Source organism: Pectinophora gossypiella, chromosome Z (genome assembly GCF_024362695.1).
Source record: "Pectinophora gossypiella chromosome Z, ilPecGoss1.1, whole genome shotgun sequence".
Taxonomy (NCBI): domain Eukaryota; kingdom Metazoa; phylum Arthropoda; class Insecta; order Lepidoptera; family Gelechiidae; genus Pectinophora; species Pectinophora gossypiella.
In genome coordinates this window covers 3,906,527-3,924,829 of record NC_065433.1, presented here as the reverse complement: position 1 = coordinate 3,924,829, position 18,303 = coordinate 3,906,527, and the positions used below count along the sequence as shown (strand labels likewise).

General features: G+C 36.3%; 1 protein-coding gene across 1 annotated transcript in view; it reads left to right on the top strand.

Annotated features, from left to right (window-relative positions):
* The first annotated feature begins 7,976 nt into the window (after positions 1 to 7,976).
* LOC126380095 (plexin domain-containing protein 2) overlaps positions 7,977 to 18,303 on the top strand; it is a 55,847-nt gene continuing 45,520 nt past the window's right edge. The window contains exon 1 of the mRNA XM_050029320.1: positions 7,977 to 8,157. Coding sequence (XP_049885277.1) covers positions 8,076 to 8,157 — 82 coding nt within the window. The 5' untranslated portion in view covers positions 7,977 to 8,075. The remainder of the gene's footprint in view (positions 8,158 to 18,303) is intronic.

Sequence of the window (18,303 nt, the reverse complement as noted above, 5' to 3'; positions counted from 1 at the left end):
GTGCCCCAGCAGTGGGGGTGTTAATGGGCTGATGATGATGACTACTTATAAACATGTATTTCGAGCTCTAAAAGCATCACACAATGTTAACAAAGATGGAAATAATACAAGAGCCACCGTGACAGTTGAAAAATCCCGCCGATCTCTATTTTTTCTTTTTAAGTTTTTTTATTGGCAACTACGTAGTGTTGCCAATGTCACAACCAAAAAACTAACAATCTTTTTTTAAGAAAATTACTTATGTAACATTAGTGTTTGCGGATTACTTACTCCAGGTACCGGTGATAATGAGGGATTTTCCAAGCATTGTTCCCCAAAAATAATATAGATGGCGCTGTTGAGATTTATTGGGTTTATTACCTATTTTCTCATTACTCGGGTACACATTTAGGGTGGTATTAATAAACGAATCTCAGCTGAGACTGCCCTCAAGATCATGCTCAAGTCTCTGTTTTTATATGAGAACTGTCACATTGACATGATCTTGAGGGCAGTCTCGAAGCTGAAATTTTTATTAATACCACCCTTACACACAAAAACAAAGATAAAAGATGCATAATATGTCTGTTATCCATAATATTAGAATGTTTAAGGTGATTTTTGAAGATCATAGCCCGGAAGGTTTTCATTTTAGTACCCATTACCAAATAACTAAACATGTTTGTAATAACTTTGGACACTAGTGTGAGAAAGCCCCAAAGATGGCGAGTTGCGATCGTAAACTGCTAGAAGTGGGTCAGTGAAGATGAACATTAACAAACTAACAGCCATGATATCGAAATTTACCTGAGTCCCGCGGTTATACGAACTTCCTCACTATACGATGGAACTTGTGCGATTTCGAAACAAGGATAAAACAAAGTAGATTATATGAAAACATTTTGGTCGAACCAACTGTGTTAGTGATCACTGCACTTAAAATCATCAATCCCTAGCATACATAAACAGCCTATATACGTCCCACTACTGGGCACAGGCCTTCCCTCAATCAACCGGAGGGGGTATGGAGCATACTCCACTAGACCACGGAGGCCGTTACCTATACGCCTAATACAGGGTGTTAGTGACATCGTAACGAAAACTTTGAGGGATGATTCAGGCCATGATTCTTAGTTGATATCAAGTGGAATTTTCCGTCGCAAAAGTATGGACCGGAAAATAATTTAAAAAAACATAAAAAAAATCATAAATCCGACAGGAAATTCCACTTAATATCAACTCAGAATCATGGTCTGAATCATCCCCCTCAGTATTCGTTACGATGTCACTAACACCCTGTATACGGTAAGTCGGACTATGTTAGGTACTTACTGAAATTGTAAAGCTATTGTTAGATATTGTGCGAAAAATAATAAAAGGTCCGCTTACACGTTGCCGTAGAAAGCACTACGACTTTTCTGAGCTATTTATTGCAGACCAAAGAGGATATAGCCACTACGTTCTTGCCGACTGCGGATGCAAACTGACAAAAGAGGTGTTTTCAATGCTTTTGTGTTCAGTAAAAGCGAACAAATCCACTATAAGTAAGTACCTAAATACATACGGTGTTACTACAAAACACAAAGTAAAAATAAACTAGGTTTGAAATAGTATTTCGCGCCACGAAAGAAGTCGGCGGATTTTAATGAAACTAACTTGACAAGTCATAATAATTCTATGCAGAATCAGCGACAATAGCGCCGCGGCCTTCGGGACTTCTTTCGTATACGGATCATATTTTAAACATAGTTAGTCTTTGTTTTGTAGTAACACTGTTAGTTTCTAGTTGTTTTAAGTACATTGCATTGCTTATAAGAAGTAATCAAAAGACGTAAAATATGCTACTGTGAGCGCTTGTAATCTATCACAAACATGTCACCGTAATAGCATAGAATGGAATAATACTACGTATAGAACGGCAACTCTCCGCTCCCCACCAGCGGCTGAACTAGGTTTACCTCACCCCCCCTCGTATGATGTCAGACGTCACACACACAGATGTGCGTGTACGATAACGTCAATGTGTGATGTCTGTGTAAAACGAGGTTGTTTGTATGAAGTGTCCGGGGTGTGGTAATAGTTAATTAATCCCTCAGATCAGAAGACTAATAAAAACTTATTAAGTTGTCAAAGCTCGAGGAGCTCGGTGGCGCAGCGGTAAACGCGCTCGGGCTACGATTGTCGAAGTTAAGCAACTTTCGCAAAGGCCGGTCATAGGATGGGTGACCACAAAAAAAAAGTTTTCATCTCGAGCTCCTCCGTGCTTCGGAAGGCACGTTAAACCGTTGGTCCCGGCTGCATTAGCAGTCGTTAATAACCATCAATCCGCACTGGGCCCGCGTGATGGTTTAAGGGCCGATCTCACTATCCATCCATAGGGAAGGCCCGTGCCCCAGCAGTGGGGACGTTAATGGGATGATGATGATGAAGTTGTCACAAGACTACTCAAGTCAAAAGGTCTCGTGGCCCTACCTGATATAAGCTACAAGCTACCTATCTGCACCCATCCTAAGATGAACTAAGTACCTACTCACGCTTCACCTCAGCTTTGTCCGGCCAAGTAGTTAATGCCATCTGCGGCAAAGCTACAATAAAAAAAAAAAAGCTTCACCGAGCTTTCTGTTAGACCTAAAGAATATAGTAATTAGGTATATAGGTTAGACCATCGTGATAGGTAGGTGGTGAGCCGCATCGCCGTCTAGCCAACTGTGTTAGTGGAAATAAAATTAGAATAATATATAGCAATTTAAAACAAAATAGAAATAGATCGGTAGAACTTCTCTCTAATGAAGAAAAAACCGTGTCGTTGAAAAATTCCTTGACCGGCTTCTCCTAAGCCTTTACATTGTCATAAGATTTTTTTTTATATGACTTTTTGCCGCAATCACTGTATCTGACCACAAAGCGACTTTTGTGTTATGTCCCCACCGAGATTCGAACTCGGGTCCTCCGAATTGTAAGCCCGCGGACCAATGGACCACATAGGTGATGGATAACAATTAAGTAACGGGGGATAGGTTGATTAGCTGTTACCGGGAAAAAATCTATAGGTATTTTGAATAAATTAATAGGCTACTTGACAACCTTGTCAAATGAGATAAGTACTTTTTACGAAACGTGACAACGGAAGTTTTCTTTGGAGTTTGTATGGAAAAACCGTCCTGTGACGTTATCAATAAAAGCGCTCAAACGTCATGACGTATGAATACTTATTGTTCAGAATTATTTTTATGGGCCACTGGGCTATTTCAGATTACCATAGACCAAAATCGATATCGATGTCTTTTTGCATCATAACGTCACTAGGAAATGTTATTTTGTTGGGTGTCAATAAGGGACTTTTCAATCGACGTTCCCCAAACACACGATAGATGGCGTTCATTCTATTTCTCTTTTGTTTTGTATTTAGTTTTTTCCTGTTTGTGCGATAAAGTATTTGTTATGTTATGTTGTTCACTTTTAACGTGATAATTACCTATTTGCTCATTGCTGGGGTACATAATTATCATATTATATAAAACTAATTGTTGCTTGATATTTAGATCACATTGTGTATGAAATGATGTTGCTACCTATATTGCTTCTCTTTTTTTGATCACAATAATAATGGGTGAAATTTGTGTTGTGCCTAGGTGTAATAACAAGGATCATTAGTTATATCCAAAAACAAAGATAAAGGTTTCATATGTCAAACGTCAAATGTTAAACGAACGCAAATATGTACAGCGAGCGCCATCTACATTTTTTGGGAACACAGCCTGTAATGTCCCTCATTTTATATGTATCTGATCCAAATATCAAGCAAACAATTATTTTTATGTATTCCGCTGCCATTACATTATACTCGTACATTTGATCTATTATGTAACCGAGCAATAAGAAAATAGGCAGTTATCACGTTAACAGTTCTGGAAAAGTAGCCTGGAAAGTCCTTTATTGGTGCGGAAGCTCCCCTAGCGCTCAGCGCCGGCTCACGTGAGCTATTAGAGTTACCAGGATACTAGAAAACTGCACAATAAAAAAACACTTTTGTAATGTTCTCTCATTTATTTATTTATTTATAAGGTTTTTGTGAATATATAACCTGAACATGTAGAGTGTCCTTTGTTAATTAACATTATGCGTTCAGACCAGAGGCAGTAGCCCAAGTAACTACGCACTCAGCTTGAGGGGCTAGATTTTTTTTTTTTTTTTTTTTTTTTGACGTGACTTATTGTAGATTTGCCGCAGATGGCATTAACTACTTGAGGGGCTAGAGAAGACAAATCCATAGTACCCAGATGCTGACCACCTTCCTTATGTTGGCAAGTTTAGTTTTTGCCCGTATTAAGGTTACTTTTTTTGGATGTTTCTAAAAGCCTATTAAATGGAGCAGTTTTTTAGTAATACTTTCAGGATCCAGGTTTATTATTCTTCGGCGAAGTTTTAACAAGTTTAACATTTTTGGTCGAATTCTCACTTTGACTTCCAATAACTTTATTTTTATCTTTGATTTGACTGTTTTTCTTTTTTCACCTAGAGGTACATATCTTTAGCCATAGTTATGAAGTAAAATAAAATAATTATTTAGAAAGGAATAGCGACAAAATGATTATTTCTGAAGTAAGGTAGAAAATCTAGAAAAAGGTACAATATGGGTCATATGTCCTAAACCGTAAATAATCGCTGAACATACATGGGGGTGTTTCTGGTAGCTAATGAGCCCCTCTATCCAATTTTTCATTTTGAACGTGAACTTCTGGGCCACCCTGTATAAACGTTGTTTATACACATGAGCCTGTTCTATCTGGTAAAAGAAGTTAGAATAACGAAAAGTTTCCTAATTAATTATAAACAAACCCCAACTTTGTTACTATTGTTAATACAATTGTAACAAAGTTGGGGTTTGTTTATAATTAATTAGGAAACATTTCGTTATTCTAACTTCTTTTACCAGATAGAACTACTAGGTGCCTATACACTGGATATAAATGTGGGTGACCATTTAATGAGGGACTTTCAACAAGGGACGACAAAAATATAGATAACGCTGTTCTGTTACCCCAACTTTGTTACTATTGTATTAACAATAGTAACAAAGTTGGGGTTTGTTTATAATTAATTAGGAAACATTTCGTTATTCTAACTTCTTTTACCAGATAGAACAGGCTCATGTGTATAAACAACGTTTATACAGGGTGGCCCAGAAGTTCAAAAAAACGGAGCTTATGGGAAAATATGCATAAGATTCTCTTTTTCTTAATAGAAAAAGCTCCGTTTTTTTTTAAATTTCTGCTCTATCATTTGAAACTCTTCAGCAAAGTCCTTAGCTGCATATGCATCTTTGATCTGGAATTTAGAATCTTCAGTACTGCTGGTTTCTCCCTCACGTACCAGATATGGATGGAGGTTCCAACTTCTTTAGTTGATCAGAATAAAGTTTCAACATAGAAAAAGTATCAAGAATGGCTGTAATATTTTTGAATCTGCATTCTACATTGTTCTTATGTACTTGAATAAAGTTTTCACACATCAGTTTCAATATTATCAGTTCGCAAGCTCTAAACTCCACCACATCAATGTCATAAGCAGTTACAGATTGTTTGAAATTCTCTAACAAACTTGAATTCATATTTTCACATAACTTGTATAGTATTGTTTTCACCGGGTTTATATAGTCCACAGTGAAAATCTTCTTTGAATATTTCTCCTTCATATTCGGGATGCAAATACGTTGACTCACGTATAGTGCTTCTAGGAATTCGCGCTGCCATGTTGAACGACATTCAGCTTGGATAGCCCACTGTTGTATGAAAAAACTACACTCGTTCGTGTTTTCCAAGATTATTAGTGACTTCAAAGCGGTGGTCGAATCCTCATTAAGTAAAAAAATAACGGATATTATTAGTTTCTCTGTCTACGCTTGAAAATGAAAACTTTTTTTTCTTAGATTTTGGCTTCAAGCGGCTTGCGCATTTGCCACAAACAAAGTTAGGGAAACGGATTAGTAGGAAAAACAAGGAACGGAATTTGGAAAAGGATCAGAAAGGTGATGGATAAAATAAATATGCCGGGAATTCTATATAAATGAAAACTTGTGCTTGATAGAAAAAGTATAGATACAAAGTACGCTATGTGCTAGGTGCCTATACACTGGATATAAATGTGGGTGACCATTTAATGAGGGACTTTCAACAAGGGACGACAAAAATATAGATAACGCTGTTCTGTTACCTAATTTGTTGAAAATATTTAATCAAAAATATAATGTAATGCCAGAAGCATATATAAAAATAATTATTGCGTGATATTTGGATCAGTTACGTAAAGAAGTAAGTTGCAACATATATTGTTTCTTTTTATTTTGATCAGAATAATAATGGGTGGAAGTCATCATTTATACCCAAAAACAACGATATAAATGCATGTCTGTTATCCATGAAATTAGAAGGTTTAACCAAATCTGTACAGCGCCATCTAACTATATTTTTGGGGAACGTAGCCTGGAAAGTCCATCATTAGAAAAATATCTGCTACCCTAATGGGCATGTGATTCAACTAAATACCATTTAGAAGTGCGTTTCCAAAATACATTAAATAGGTATATAGGTAGACTTGTCCTTTGTTTGGGTAAGGACTTTTCAGGCTTGAATCACATCGGAGGGCACGTTAAGCCGTTGGTCCCGGCTATTAGCCGTAAAAACACCTCCACCAACCCGCAGTGGAACAGCGTGGTGGAGTATGCTCCATACCCCCTCCGGTTGATTGAGGGGAGGCCTGTGCCCAACAGTGAGTCGTACTCACTGTTGCACAGGCCTCCCCTCAATGCCTATATACGTATAGGCAGTTTATGTTTATGAGGTATATACCACTGCTGCTTTAATACTCTTACTGGGTCATTTCTAACATTATAAATAACAGAAATTGACAAAAATGTCACACTGATATGTTAGATACACAAGTCAAAAAGGGGATATCCCTATAAAATAATAAAGTTTTCGCTGTCCGATCCGAGTCCAAAAATGAGGGACAAAAGAAAAATACTTATAAAAGTTAAAGATATCGGATGACCGATGTAATGTGCAAGCTACTACTACACCTACTAGTAGTACCTAATATTAAGATACTAAGTACAATCTAGTAACTTAATAGTAGGTACTTCATCCACTTCGAATCCGTCATTTGAATCATATAAGAAATCGGAGTAGTGCGATTAACAAGACTTTTATTTCCTTAATTATGTTATACGTAAATTGTACATATATATTAATAAAGACCTCGGAACAAATTGTAGAAGTAGAACTAATAAACTGAAAACTAAGCGCCGTCGCACACGTGGATATTCCAGTTTCCTGGGTAACGGAATAGAAACTGGAGCTCACACACGATGAAACTTAAGTTGCGCAGCAAGGACCAAGTTTGCGCGGTAACCACATTTTTTTTCAATCGCGGCAACGTTTATTATCTTGTCTAGCTCCGCCTTCGAGGGTATAGAATACTCTTCGGATCGATAGATATAGAATCCTCTTTTTTAGATGAAAATTATCTATAGTTTAGCAGCATGAAGTCACTAGACTTCAAATAAGTAATTGAGAAATGAAAATCGATTCTGCACGTTTTCGGATTATTTCTTACTTTCATCAAATTATTAGCCTTTTAGCACAATAGCGCCGTACGATTATTATTTATCTACTATTAGTATTTATGAAAGACATACGGATAGTCCGCCTTTTTGCATTAGAAAGAAGAAAAAAATATTTATCATTTATAAATATTTAGCCAAAAATCTAAAACGGCTGCAGCTCAGCAAATGTCAAAGCCTAGAAAGGCGCTTATTGTTAGCTGCAGCCAAAATCGGCATCAAATATTTTTTTCATAAAACAACACACAACAACGTTGTACGCACTTTTTAAATTCCCAACCCTACGCTCTCTCTGTCCTTCTCTGTCTCTCTTTTCATTTGTTGAATATGTTCGTTCGAAAACCGCTACACGATCTCCTTTGTCTATGGTCAAGTGGTCATTCACACACACAAGCGCCAGCGTGGATAACGTCAGGCTAGCGAGAGCAAATGACGTTTTTATTTGTGAAAAAAAATTAGAATAACAATCACGGAAATGGATTCTCTACCAGCTAAGAAGAAAACTTATTCTGCCGCAGTGATATTATTGACTTTGTGCTGCAGTTATGCTGTGAACGGTGAGTTTTAATCCAAAGTTTACTTGTTGTGAATTATGACTATGACTTCTGGGTATCTCCGTAAGCGTTTTTTTTTATGGATTTGCCGTAATGTGACGCAGATCATACAGTTTTAATTGCTTTCTAATGATCTCTTGATTGCGCGATGTCTTTTGTTTTCCTGTGTTAGATAAGTTCACGTAGGTATTTAGTGGTAGATTTTTAGGTCAAGCAAAATTTTCGTGCTGTAGTAGGTCGCTTCTTGCCCCTTGAGAGCAATAGCCATCTGTTCTGTCTCATTTATCCTTATCCTTTGTTATTCAAGCGAACGTTATCAATGTCTTTGCGTTTCTTATTTCCCATTAATTCAGCTAAGTAGGTACTTTGATAATATATTACTTATTATTTTTTACTTACCATTTTAATTATTATAGAAAAGAAGATGTAGATTCCTTTTGTGAACGCAGCTGTTTATGTCATTTCAAAAATTCATCATTATTGTGTTTTTGTAATCATAAAGTCAATAGGCAAATTGCAAAAATTTTTTTTTTTTTTACAATTTATTTACCTTATTCTATATCAAGCCTGACCACAATTAGAACCAACAAAAAAATTCAGGGAAATGTACCACTACATTTCAAAATCCAAGTGTTCGAGCAGTCTGTCTTACATGTACACAAAGACCATGTACATACAGACCACTTAAAACTAGTTGGCTTAGAGAGAACTTCAGAGCAGTGCAAATGCATGGAGAGATCAGTACTAGTAATATTACTGTGAGGCTGGGAAACCAATTAAAGAATTTGCAGTAAGACAAAAGTGAAACACGTGGTCACCACTATTGCAAAAAGAACAAAGGACACATCTCTCGAATGGATTTATAGTCGCTGGGCCCAGAACAACAAAAGTAAATAATATGACATGCAACATTTGCAGGAACCAATGTTTTTTATGCTGTGAAAGCAACTAGATTAACATCGTCTAAGGCCTTTGGGCAGTTCAAAAATTCTGGAAATGGTTTGGCTACTAACACAAATACCTTCATCAATTCTCAATAAAGCATCATGGTGGAGTATGCTTCATACCCTTCCAGCTGATTAAACTTTTAAAAAGTACCAACTGAAAAACCATGGCTTGTGCCCAATGACCTACGGTACTCATAATTGTAATGTCTCAAAGAAGTGTCAATATTGTGCTTTTTCCAAACCCTAATGCAGAAATGTCCATTGTGGATAGATTATATGTCTTCCAGTTGTGAAAAGTCATTATTTTCCTATGCATTCTCCCGTTTTCATGTTTTAAGTTCCGCATTGCATTTTCTAAAAATTATCAAATTAACTACCTATTTGTCTATACGCATTTGGTAACACAAAACAACAACTTATGCCCACCATTATTTAGCGAGATTCATATTTTGTATGGAACTTTGTTATTGAATTTAGGAATAAAATGTAGGTATGATGAGAAATGTCATGGGCGGAAGTACTTTTATTCTATGTCACTTTAAACCTGCTGGATGGATTTCAATGAAAATTGGCACACGGATTAAAAATCTGCAGCTCAGTCAGGATTTTTCATCAGAAGTATCAGTATCATGGGATCCTGAGTTCTGAGTCTGGGTATGGATTCAGAAGCAGGATTTGGCTTTCGCGTTTTAGATTTTTTTGAGCACGCGTTTTAGCAACCAAGTCAGGCTAAACCGGTTGATAAAAACTTAGTTTACGTCACTAGATGTTCGTCGCATCTTCGATAATTTTACAAGTTACGGCTACAATTACAGGAACGTAGTGTGTACTAATTTGACGTAACCATTTCGTTCCAGGCATTTCCGATAGAAAATTAAAGAGTTGTACGGAGTAACTACAAACGATTTAGCGCAATTGCTATCAATCACCCTTGCAATAGCCTATTGCTGTGCAACTACTTACGTGCCTACATTCTGCGTTCGATACAATAAGGTTTATTATCTAAGAATTTTTACAATTTGATTTAGAATACTTTCCAGTCTCACCTCATAAACTTACATAACGGCCTCCATGGTTGAGGGTTGAGCTCACGATCCGGAGGTCCCAGGTTCGAATCCCGATGGGGACATAACACAAGAATCACTTTGTGATCGCTAGTTTGGTTAGGACATTACATGCTGATCACCTGATTGTACAAAAAGTAAGATGATCCGTGCTTCGTAAGGCACGTTAAACCGTTGGTCACGGTTACTATGAGTCTCCGGTCTTTGGCGGCTCAATAATAACCCTAACACCAAGGTTGATGAGGTTGATAATTCATCTCATAATCCACACGATAATAAGAACTTCCATAACCATAAGAGCCACTTGCGTTTCGGTGCAGCATGATGTTAGCCTACTACTTATTTATATTAAAAAAAAACTTAAAGGACTACTACTACTACCTGCTACTTGACTACTAAGATAAGCTTTCTGTTACTAACATAATACGGACTAGTTTCCGAAATAAATATTTTGAATTTGAAAAGTGTCCTTTGTGTACGCAGTACTGTAACGATGTCGACCTCTGTGGTTGGCATCGCTCCTGGCCAGTAACTTCACGTCCTGGCTGGTTGTCTTGCTGGCAGAATACACGTTCATTATTCCTCACCCTACGAATTTACCTTCCCCGCCGCTTCCCTAATAACCACCGCGTTGTTTGAAGTATTTGTTGACACGCCAAATTTCAAGTTCATTTCAAGATTATATCGCTAGCTATACAAGTGTTTTTTTTTATTTGGGGAAATAAGTCAATTTATTAATATTTTGGAAGAGTTTTTTTTATTTGAGACTTCACGTCCCAGTGTATAGTCCGTTCAAAAATGATCTTCATAAAAGGTAAACAAACCTGTTACTACAAAGAATGTTCGAATTTCACCTAAACTACGCAAAGTATTCTTCTAATAACATCCGTAGCACTCAATAGATGTATGATTTCTTAGCTCAATGTGAAATTAACGTAAAATAATGATTAAAAACACATTTTTTCATGTAAAAACAAAAATCAAACAAAACCTCACACAAAAAAGTTGACATCATAAATTCTTGTTAATCTGTGGCTAGCTGTCAATTTGACTATTAGTGATGAGACATTTCATTCAGGTCAGGAAAACGAGTCAGTTCCGTGAATAACTTAAGTGAGTGTACTGTACTTAATAAGCCGAAATGCGCAGAAAAAATGACTTTCAAAGTGAGTTAGTGTAACCACAAAGAAACATACAATTATATTTTAATATTATCATACAAAATATTCAAACAGCCCAAGAGAGTCAGTTCATTTTGATAAAATAACTTGAGCTAAAATCAATTCAGCACTTCACTAGTATGCAGTTTGACACAGATAAAAAATATCGGCAGCCATATTTGTTTACCTTTTATGAAGATCATTCTTGAACGGACTATATGTATTCTGTGGTACCGAATTGTTGTAGGGCGTGGTTGTCTAACCACGCCCTATGTCTCATGTCTATGAGCAGTAACTTTCCCGCCTAAGTACAGCTATGTGACTACATATTGACCTCTCTGGGAACTCTTCGTTCTCACGACATTGGTGTCAGGGTACTTTCAAAGTGTCTATTCGTAGATATTGATTTATTCGTTGTAAAGTTCAATATCATATCATCCTTATATTTCAATGACAATATTATACAAAAGTTCCATAAAAAGAACTTATTACACACTTAACGAGACGTAAGCCCCGTCTAGTTTTCACGGAGTAATCCATAAAATTACGGTTTTGAATCGTTTTTAGTTTAAAAAGAATATTGTATATAATATTTATTTATTATTATTTATTTATTCACAATTTACCAATGTAAATTGACATTGAAATGTCAATACATTACAGGCAATCCCAATTCGACTGTAATGCAAATATACATAAATATTATAATCTCAAAAGTTTTACAACTAAGTCTCTGAATTTCGCTAACGAACACGTAAATAGATCGATGTCAGAGTGGAGTCCGGAGATGTATTAATAATCTTTATTAATATACTTAACTAAAAAAATGTTATATTTAATTGAAAAGTCATCATGCACTTTTGAAGTAGTGAAACCATATTTTTATTTTATTTTCAGAACTTACAGACTAATTGTACATTATTAGTTAACCATACTTGAAGCGACGCTAATAACAAGTTCCCGCCAATATGCGACTATCATTACTGAAAAGAAAGGAAAATAATAAGAAAAGCGGCTAAACTGATACACAAAAATAGGCTACTTGACAACTTAGTCAAGTGAGATTTACGAAAAATCAAAACGATACTTTTGTTTGCAGTTTGTATGGAAATACTATTCTGTGATGCCATCAATAAAAGCTGTCAAACGTCGTATTCACTAAAATGAGATTGATTTTTGATCGTCTTAGACTGGCAGATACAAATTAAATTATAATAAATAAATAAAAACTAAGTCTAAATACACGTAGATACAAAATCTTCTTAGACTTGCTTCTATTTATAGATTAGCATTTTATAATTTATCTTTGACCCAGTCAAATACCATATTATAGCTTTCCATGGATAATGAAAACGAGAACCCTTATAGTTGGAATCCTTTCCTATTCTTATACCCCAGTGTGTCTGGAAGTTGTGGTTTAGTGTCTTAGACAACTCAGGGACGGGGGTCAGTTTTGTGTGAGCCTGTGCACCGATAAACAAGTCCCATATCGTTATTAACACTTCCCTAGTCCTAAATTGATGCGAGTCAACAACTGGCGATGATTATTTTTAATTGGCCGCCCGGAAACACCCGTGGTAGTGTTAAACAGTCGTCGAGTTCACACGACTGTTTACACTTGACGCGACACGATCTACGGTTGCATCAACATTGATCTATCACACAGATAGACGCACCGTCTGTTTAGTCGACAAATTTGTAAGCTAGACTACGCGCCACAAAAGAACTCCCGCGGATATTAATGGCACTAATTGACAAATCGTAATAATAGGGTAGTGTCGTAGTCAAAAATAAATTATGAAATTCTGATTACTAAATTAAGACAGATCTGAAGGTGACAAAAACGTTTTCTTTTATTTAACTTATTTATGAATTTTAATAAAGAAAAATCTATTAATAAGTGCGACATTTTGTCACGTTTGTCTATGACGTCATAGGTTGCTTTTTCATGCAAATTCCATAGTAGTTTCGTGTTTTGACGTTTAGTAAAAAGTAACTGATTTGACTAGTTGGAAACTAGCCTATTCGACTATATCGGTAGTGCGCACTATGGATCGAAAAATGGCTTTCATAGACATAGGGATTTAAAATTTTAAGTGGTGGTTTTTTTGCTGGATATAGCTTCTATTGCCTATTACTATATAGGAAAATGATACCCGAGTTGATTCTGTGCAAAAGCGGATGAATTATAATTTTTTTATGAAAAAATTGTATGGAGCTACTATGAAAAATCCGATTATCTCGAAAACGGCAAAAAAAACCGTAATATCCTGACAGATGGTTATTGTACTAATTATTTATGATTTTTTGACATAACTCATATAACGGTTTGAGATGCCGTTTTTTTTTAAAAAATCGTCAAAATAAGAAATATTTATTTTTTGTTTAGAAACGGTTTCTTTCAAGTAACACAGGTATTTAACAACATTATAAGACATAATGGCATCACGCCTGTATTCCTGATGGAGTAGGCAGGGGTTAAGTATACCCAAGTAAGTATAAAAATGGCTTTCATAGAGATGGGGATTTCAAATTTTAAGTGGCGGTTTTTGTTGCTGGATATAGCTTCTATTACCTATTACTATATAGGAAAATGATACCCGAGTTGATTCTGTGCAAAAGCGAATGAATTATAATTTTTTTACGAAAAATTTGTATGGAGCTACTATGAAAAATCCGATTATCTCGAAAACGGCAAAAGAAACCGTAATATCCTGACAGCTAGTTATCGTACTAATTATTTATGATTTTTTGACATAACTCATAAAACGATTTGAGATGCCATTTTTTTTTAAATCGTCAACATAAAAAATATTATTTTTTTTAATTAAAAACGGTTTCTTTCAAGTAACACAGGTATTTAACAATATTATAAGACATAATGGCATCACGCCTGTATTCCTGATGGAGTAGGCAGAGGTTAAGTATACCCAAGCTTCATCCGCTTCATCCGCTTTTGCACAGAATCAACTCGGGTATCATTTTCCTATATAGTAATAGGTAATAGAAGCTATATCCAGCAAAAAAAAAACCGCCACTTAAAATTTGAAATCCCTATGTCTATGAAAGCCATTTTTATACTTACTTGGGTATACTTAACCGCTGCCTACTCCATCAGGAATACAGGCGTGATGCCATTATGTCTTATAATGTTGTTAAATACCTGTCTTACTTGAAAGAAACCGTTTCTAAACAAAAAATAAATATTTTTATTTTGACGATTTTTTAAAAAAAAACGGCATCTCAAACCGTTATATGAGTTATGTCAAAAAATCATAAATAATTAGTACGATAACCATCTGTCAGGATATTACGGTTTTTTTTGCCGTTTTCGAGATAATCGGATTTTTCATAGTAGCTCCATACAAATTTTTCGTAAAAAAATTATAATTCATCCGCTTTTGCACAGAATCAACTCGGGTATCATTTTCCTATATAGTAATAGGTAATAGAAGCTATATCCAGCAAAAAAACCGCCACTTAAAATTTTAAATCCCTATGTCTATGAAAGCCATTTTTCGATCCATAGTGGTGCGCCGTTGTCGCGGGACTTATTTCGTGGCGCGGTCTCTCTATATACTTTGAAATGGTCTTTCATTTTAACACGTACTAGTGTTGCCAAAAAATCGGTAATTTTACAATCGATAGCATTAATCTAAAAAGCGATACTATCATAGTGACCATACTATAGATACTGGCAGCTTTTTTCTGCTATTGGCAGACGACGATACTGGCCTATCGAGCGACAATACTATTTACTTACTATAGCTTCGCATTTCAGTTAGCCAAGTAGCAAACCAATTCGAAAAGCAACTGTGATTGATATCCCTAATATTAATCCACTACTCGCCAGCTATATTAATTATAATTATCTATGATTCAAACGCCGCTACAAGGTGGACCGACGGTGGTGGACGATCTGGTGAAGGTCGCGGGAAGCCGCTGGATGCGGGCAGCGCAGGACCGATCGTCGTGGAGATCCTTGGGGGAGGCCTATGCCCAGCAGTGGGCGTCATGCGGCTGATGATGATGATTTAAACATGAACTCAAACTTAAAAAAGTAGAATTCGGTAGTTTAGAGACCCAGTCGAGATTCAAACGCGTGACACTACGGTGTCTTGGCACTACGCATTCTCGGTACATTGCTATCAAGTTACCGTCTAGTACGAAAAAGACTTATCACGAAAACGTACTGGTAATCTGCAAAGGCTACATCAAACCACTTGCATCTAAAAAGCAATATTTTAATTTGACATTTGCTCATATAAAAGTAAGTGCACAATGGTGCTAATTCCTGTAAATACCATCTAATTTTATTTTAAGTTATATCTGTCATTTTCTTATTCGCCGAGAAGGAAAGGGACGGGTAATCGACAAGCATAAATCATCAAGCACATCAATTTTAACCACAAATCTAAAACAGCCGTCTAAAAATTTTACATTAGTCAATAGTCCGACTCAGTTAAGTAGACAGCACGTCAAACGGATTGCATACCAGCGACGTACCTTTTTGATTCGCCCAGGTTATCCATTCATTTACTCATTCTTCCTAAAATTAAGAGCTGTGAATCATCCGTCCCTTTCCTTTTCGACGGATATGAAAATGACGGATATAACTTAAAATAAAATTAGGCGGTGTCTGCAGGAATCGGGGCCAATGTCAACAAATGTCCTTCGATGCGGTCTTTTTAACCCCATTTTAAACCCCCTGGTTCTGACAGCTGTCATTCTAATCTAAGTATATTTAATGTGAAGTAAAATATGAACATACGAGTGCTGTAGCGTATTCAGTATTGTATCTGCGTCATTCGCGTGCATCAATCGTACCTCACCGTACTTATTGTTAAGATTGATCCAGATTGATTTTATGAACTCATTCCACTTTTGGTATGAGCTGACCACTTGGTGCATTGCGTTTCATTTGCGGGTACTTAGTGTGTACTATGTTCCTAGACCTAGGGTCAATTGCGTTAGAATGATCTTGCAGTTGCTATTAGATAACTGTTTTAGAGACATAAATAGCCTAGCAAAACCGTGGTAGCCCAGCTGGAAGAACGCTTGCCTCTCAGTTTGAGGTCGCAGGTTCGAATCCAGCGCAGGCCTAAACCAATTAACTAAATTGTCGTATTTGTTTTCGAGTCCATGTTTGGATCATAAATGATTATTACGTATCTGAAACCCACATTCGAGAAATGCATTTTTCGGAGGTATGTGACGTACAGTCATGAGCAATATTATGTACCCACTTTAGAACCCTGTCGCACTATCATATTTGACATTTAATGATACTTACGGTTTTATTTGTCAATAAAGTGACATGGTTTCAAAGTGTATAGATATTAGTACTCATGACCGTACCCATCCTAGTTTATTCCAGTCGGAATCTCCGTAAAACTTCCAGAAAAATGTTTGAAGAGCCAGGTGCTAACAATTATTATGGCGAGAGAATATTAAAATACCTTGTTCCAAGAATACCTATTTAATAGTATTGAGTTCGAAAACGAATGTTGTAGTAAGCCAATCTTTAAAACTTAATTAAAGCTGTTTTTATTGAAGTCATTTGATGAACATATTGAATAGTTGGAGAGATTTGTAGCATTTAAGAATTAAGTTTAAAACTTGCTGTAATAGATATAAGTAAATAAGTAATGAGTGCATGATTTCGCCAACAAACTGTCTTTCAGTTTGGCGAATGTCTTTAAAATTGTAAATGGTCTTATATTGTTATTAAATAAATAAAATAAAAAAATAGTATTAGGCTAGTTTTCCCTTCGCGGGTTGGAAGGTCAGACAGGTAGTCGCTTCTGTAAAAAACCGGATCTGTCAAATCTTCAGGTTAGGCAAACGGACCCTGTGGAAAACGGGACAATGCTAGGGAGATGATGATGATGAGAGATATAAATAGCCTCGGTGTCCTAGCGGCTAGAGTATTATACTCCCAATCTGAAGCTCCTGTTTTGATTCCCGGTGGTGACGATGTGAGACTGTCCTTTGTTTCTAGAATATTGCAGGCGGAATTTCACTTACTAAGATCCTGCCACTTTTCGCTTCTTTTATTTTCGTAAAATCTCGCTGTTTTAGAGTAGTTTTAGTCGCGGTGCGTAAGCCTAGGTCTTCCTCTTCCAACTCTACCACTTTCATCCGCATCATAAATCCGTTTGGAAGTACTTTCATTCATTCTCTCCACATGTCCAAAACAGCACATACTAGTCACTACCGTGTGAAGTTTAAACTAATAATTACCTCCGTGGTTCAGTGGTTGAGCGCTGGGCTCACGATCTGAAGGTCCCAGGTTCGATTCCCGATGGGGAAATATCACAAAAATGACTTTGTGGTCTAGGACATAACTGGCTCTTCTTCTTCTATCGTGTCGGCCTTTGGCGGCTCAATAGTAACCCTGACACCAGCGTTGATGAGGTTGGTACTCCACCTCACAACCCACATGATAGATGATGATGATGAGACTAATAATTAGAATATACGATTATTTTGTACAGCAAAGGTGTCAATCCCCATCCATTCGGTGCCATCATTCGTGCGCATGAGTCACTTTATCGAGGAAAATAAGGCAATCAACCGGTTTTGAAATCCCCACATCACGCGTCATGGAAACTATAGCTTTACCTGCTGCCCCAAGTTTATTTTTTTTTTAACTTAAAAATGTGAAACGCAAATAATAATTTGATAAAATTTATTTTAATGAACTTTAGGTAGCGACGTTGTTTATCTGCTCATAAGCAAGTCCAAACAAGTATAACGTTCTTGTGTTCAATTTAAATAATGATTTTAAAACTCTGGGTTTTAATGGCTGATTCACTTCTTGGTGATAACAGTCTGATGATCTCTATGCCGGAGTATATTTTCGAGATTATATTATTATATAATCATATTAACTATATAATATAAAAGATCCTTAATAAAATGTTATTGTCCCTACAAAAAAAATATAAGTCAGAAAAGGGTCAATAGACATTATCC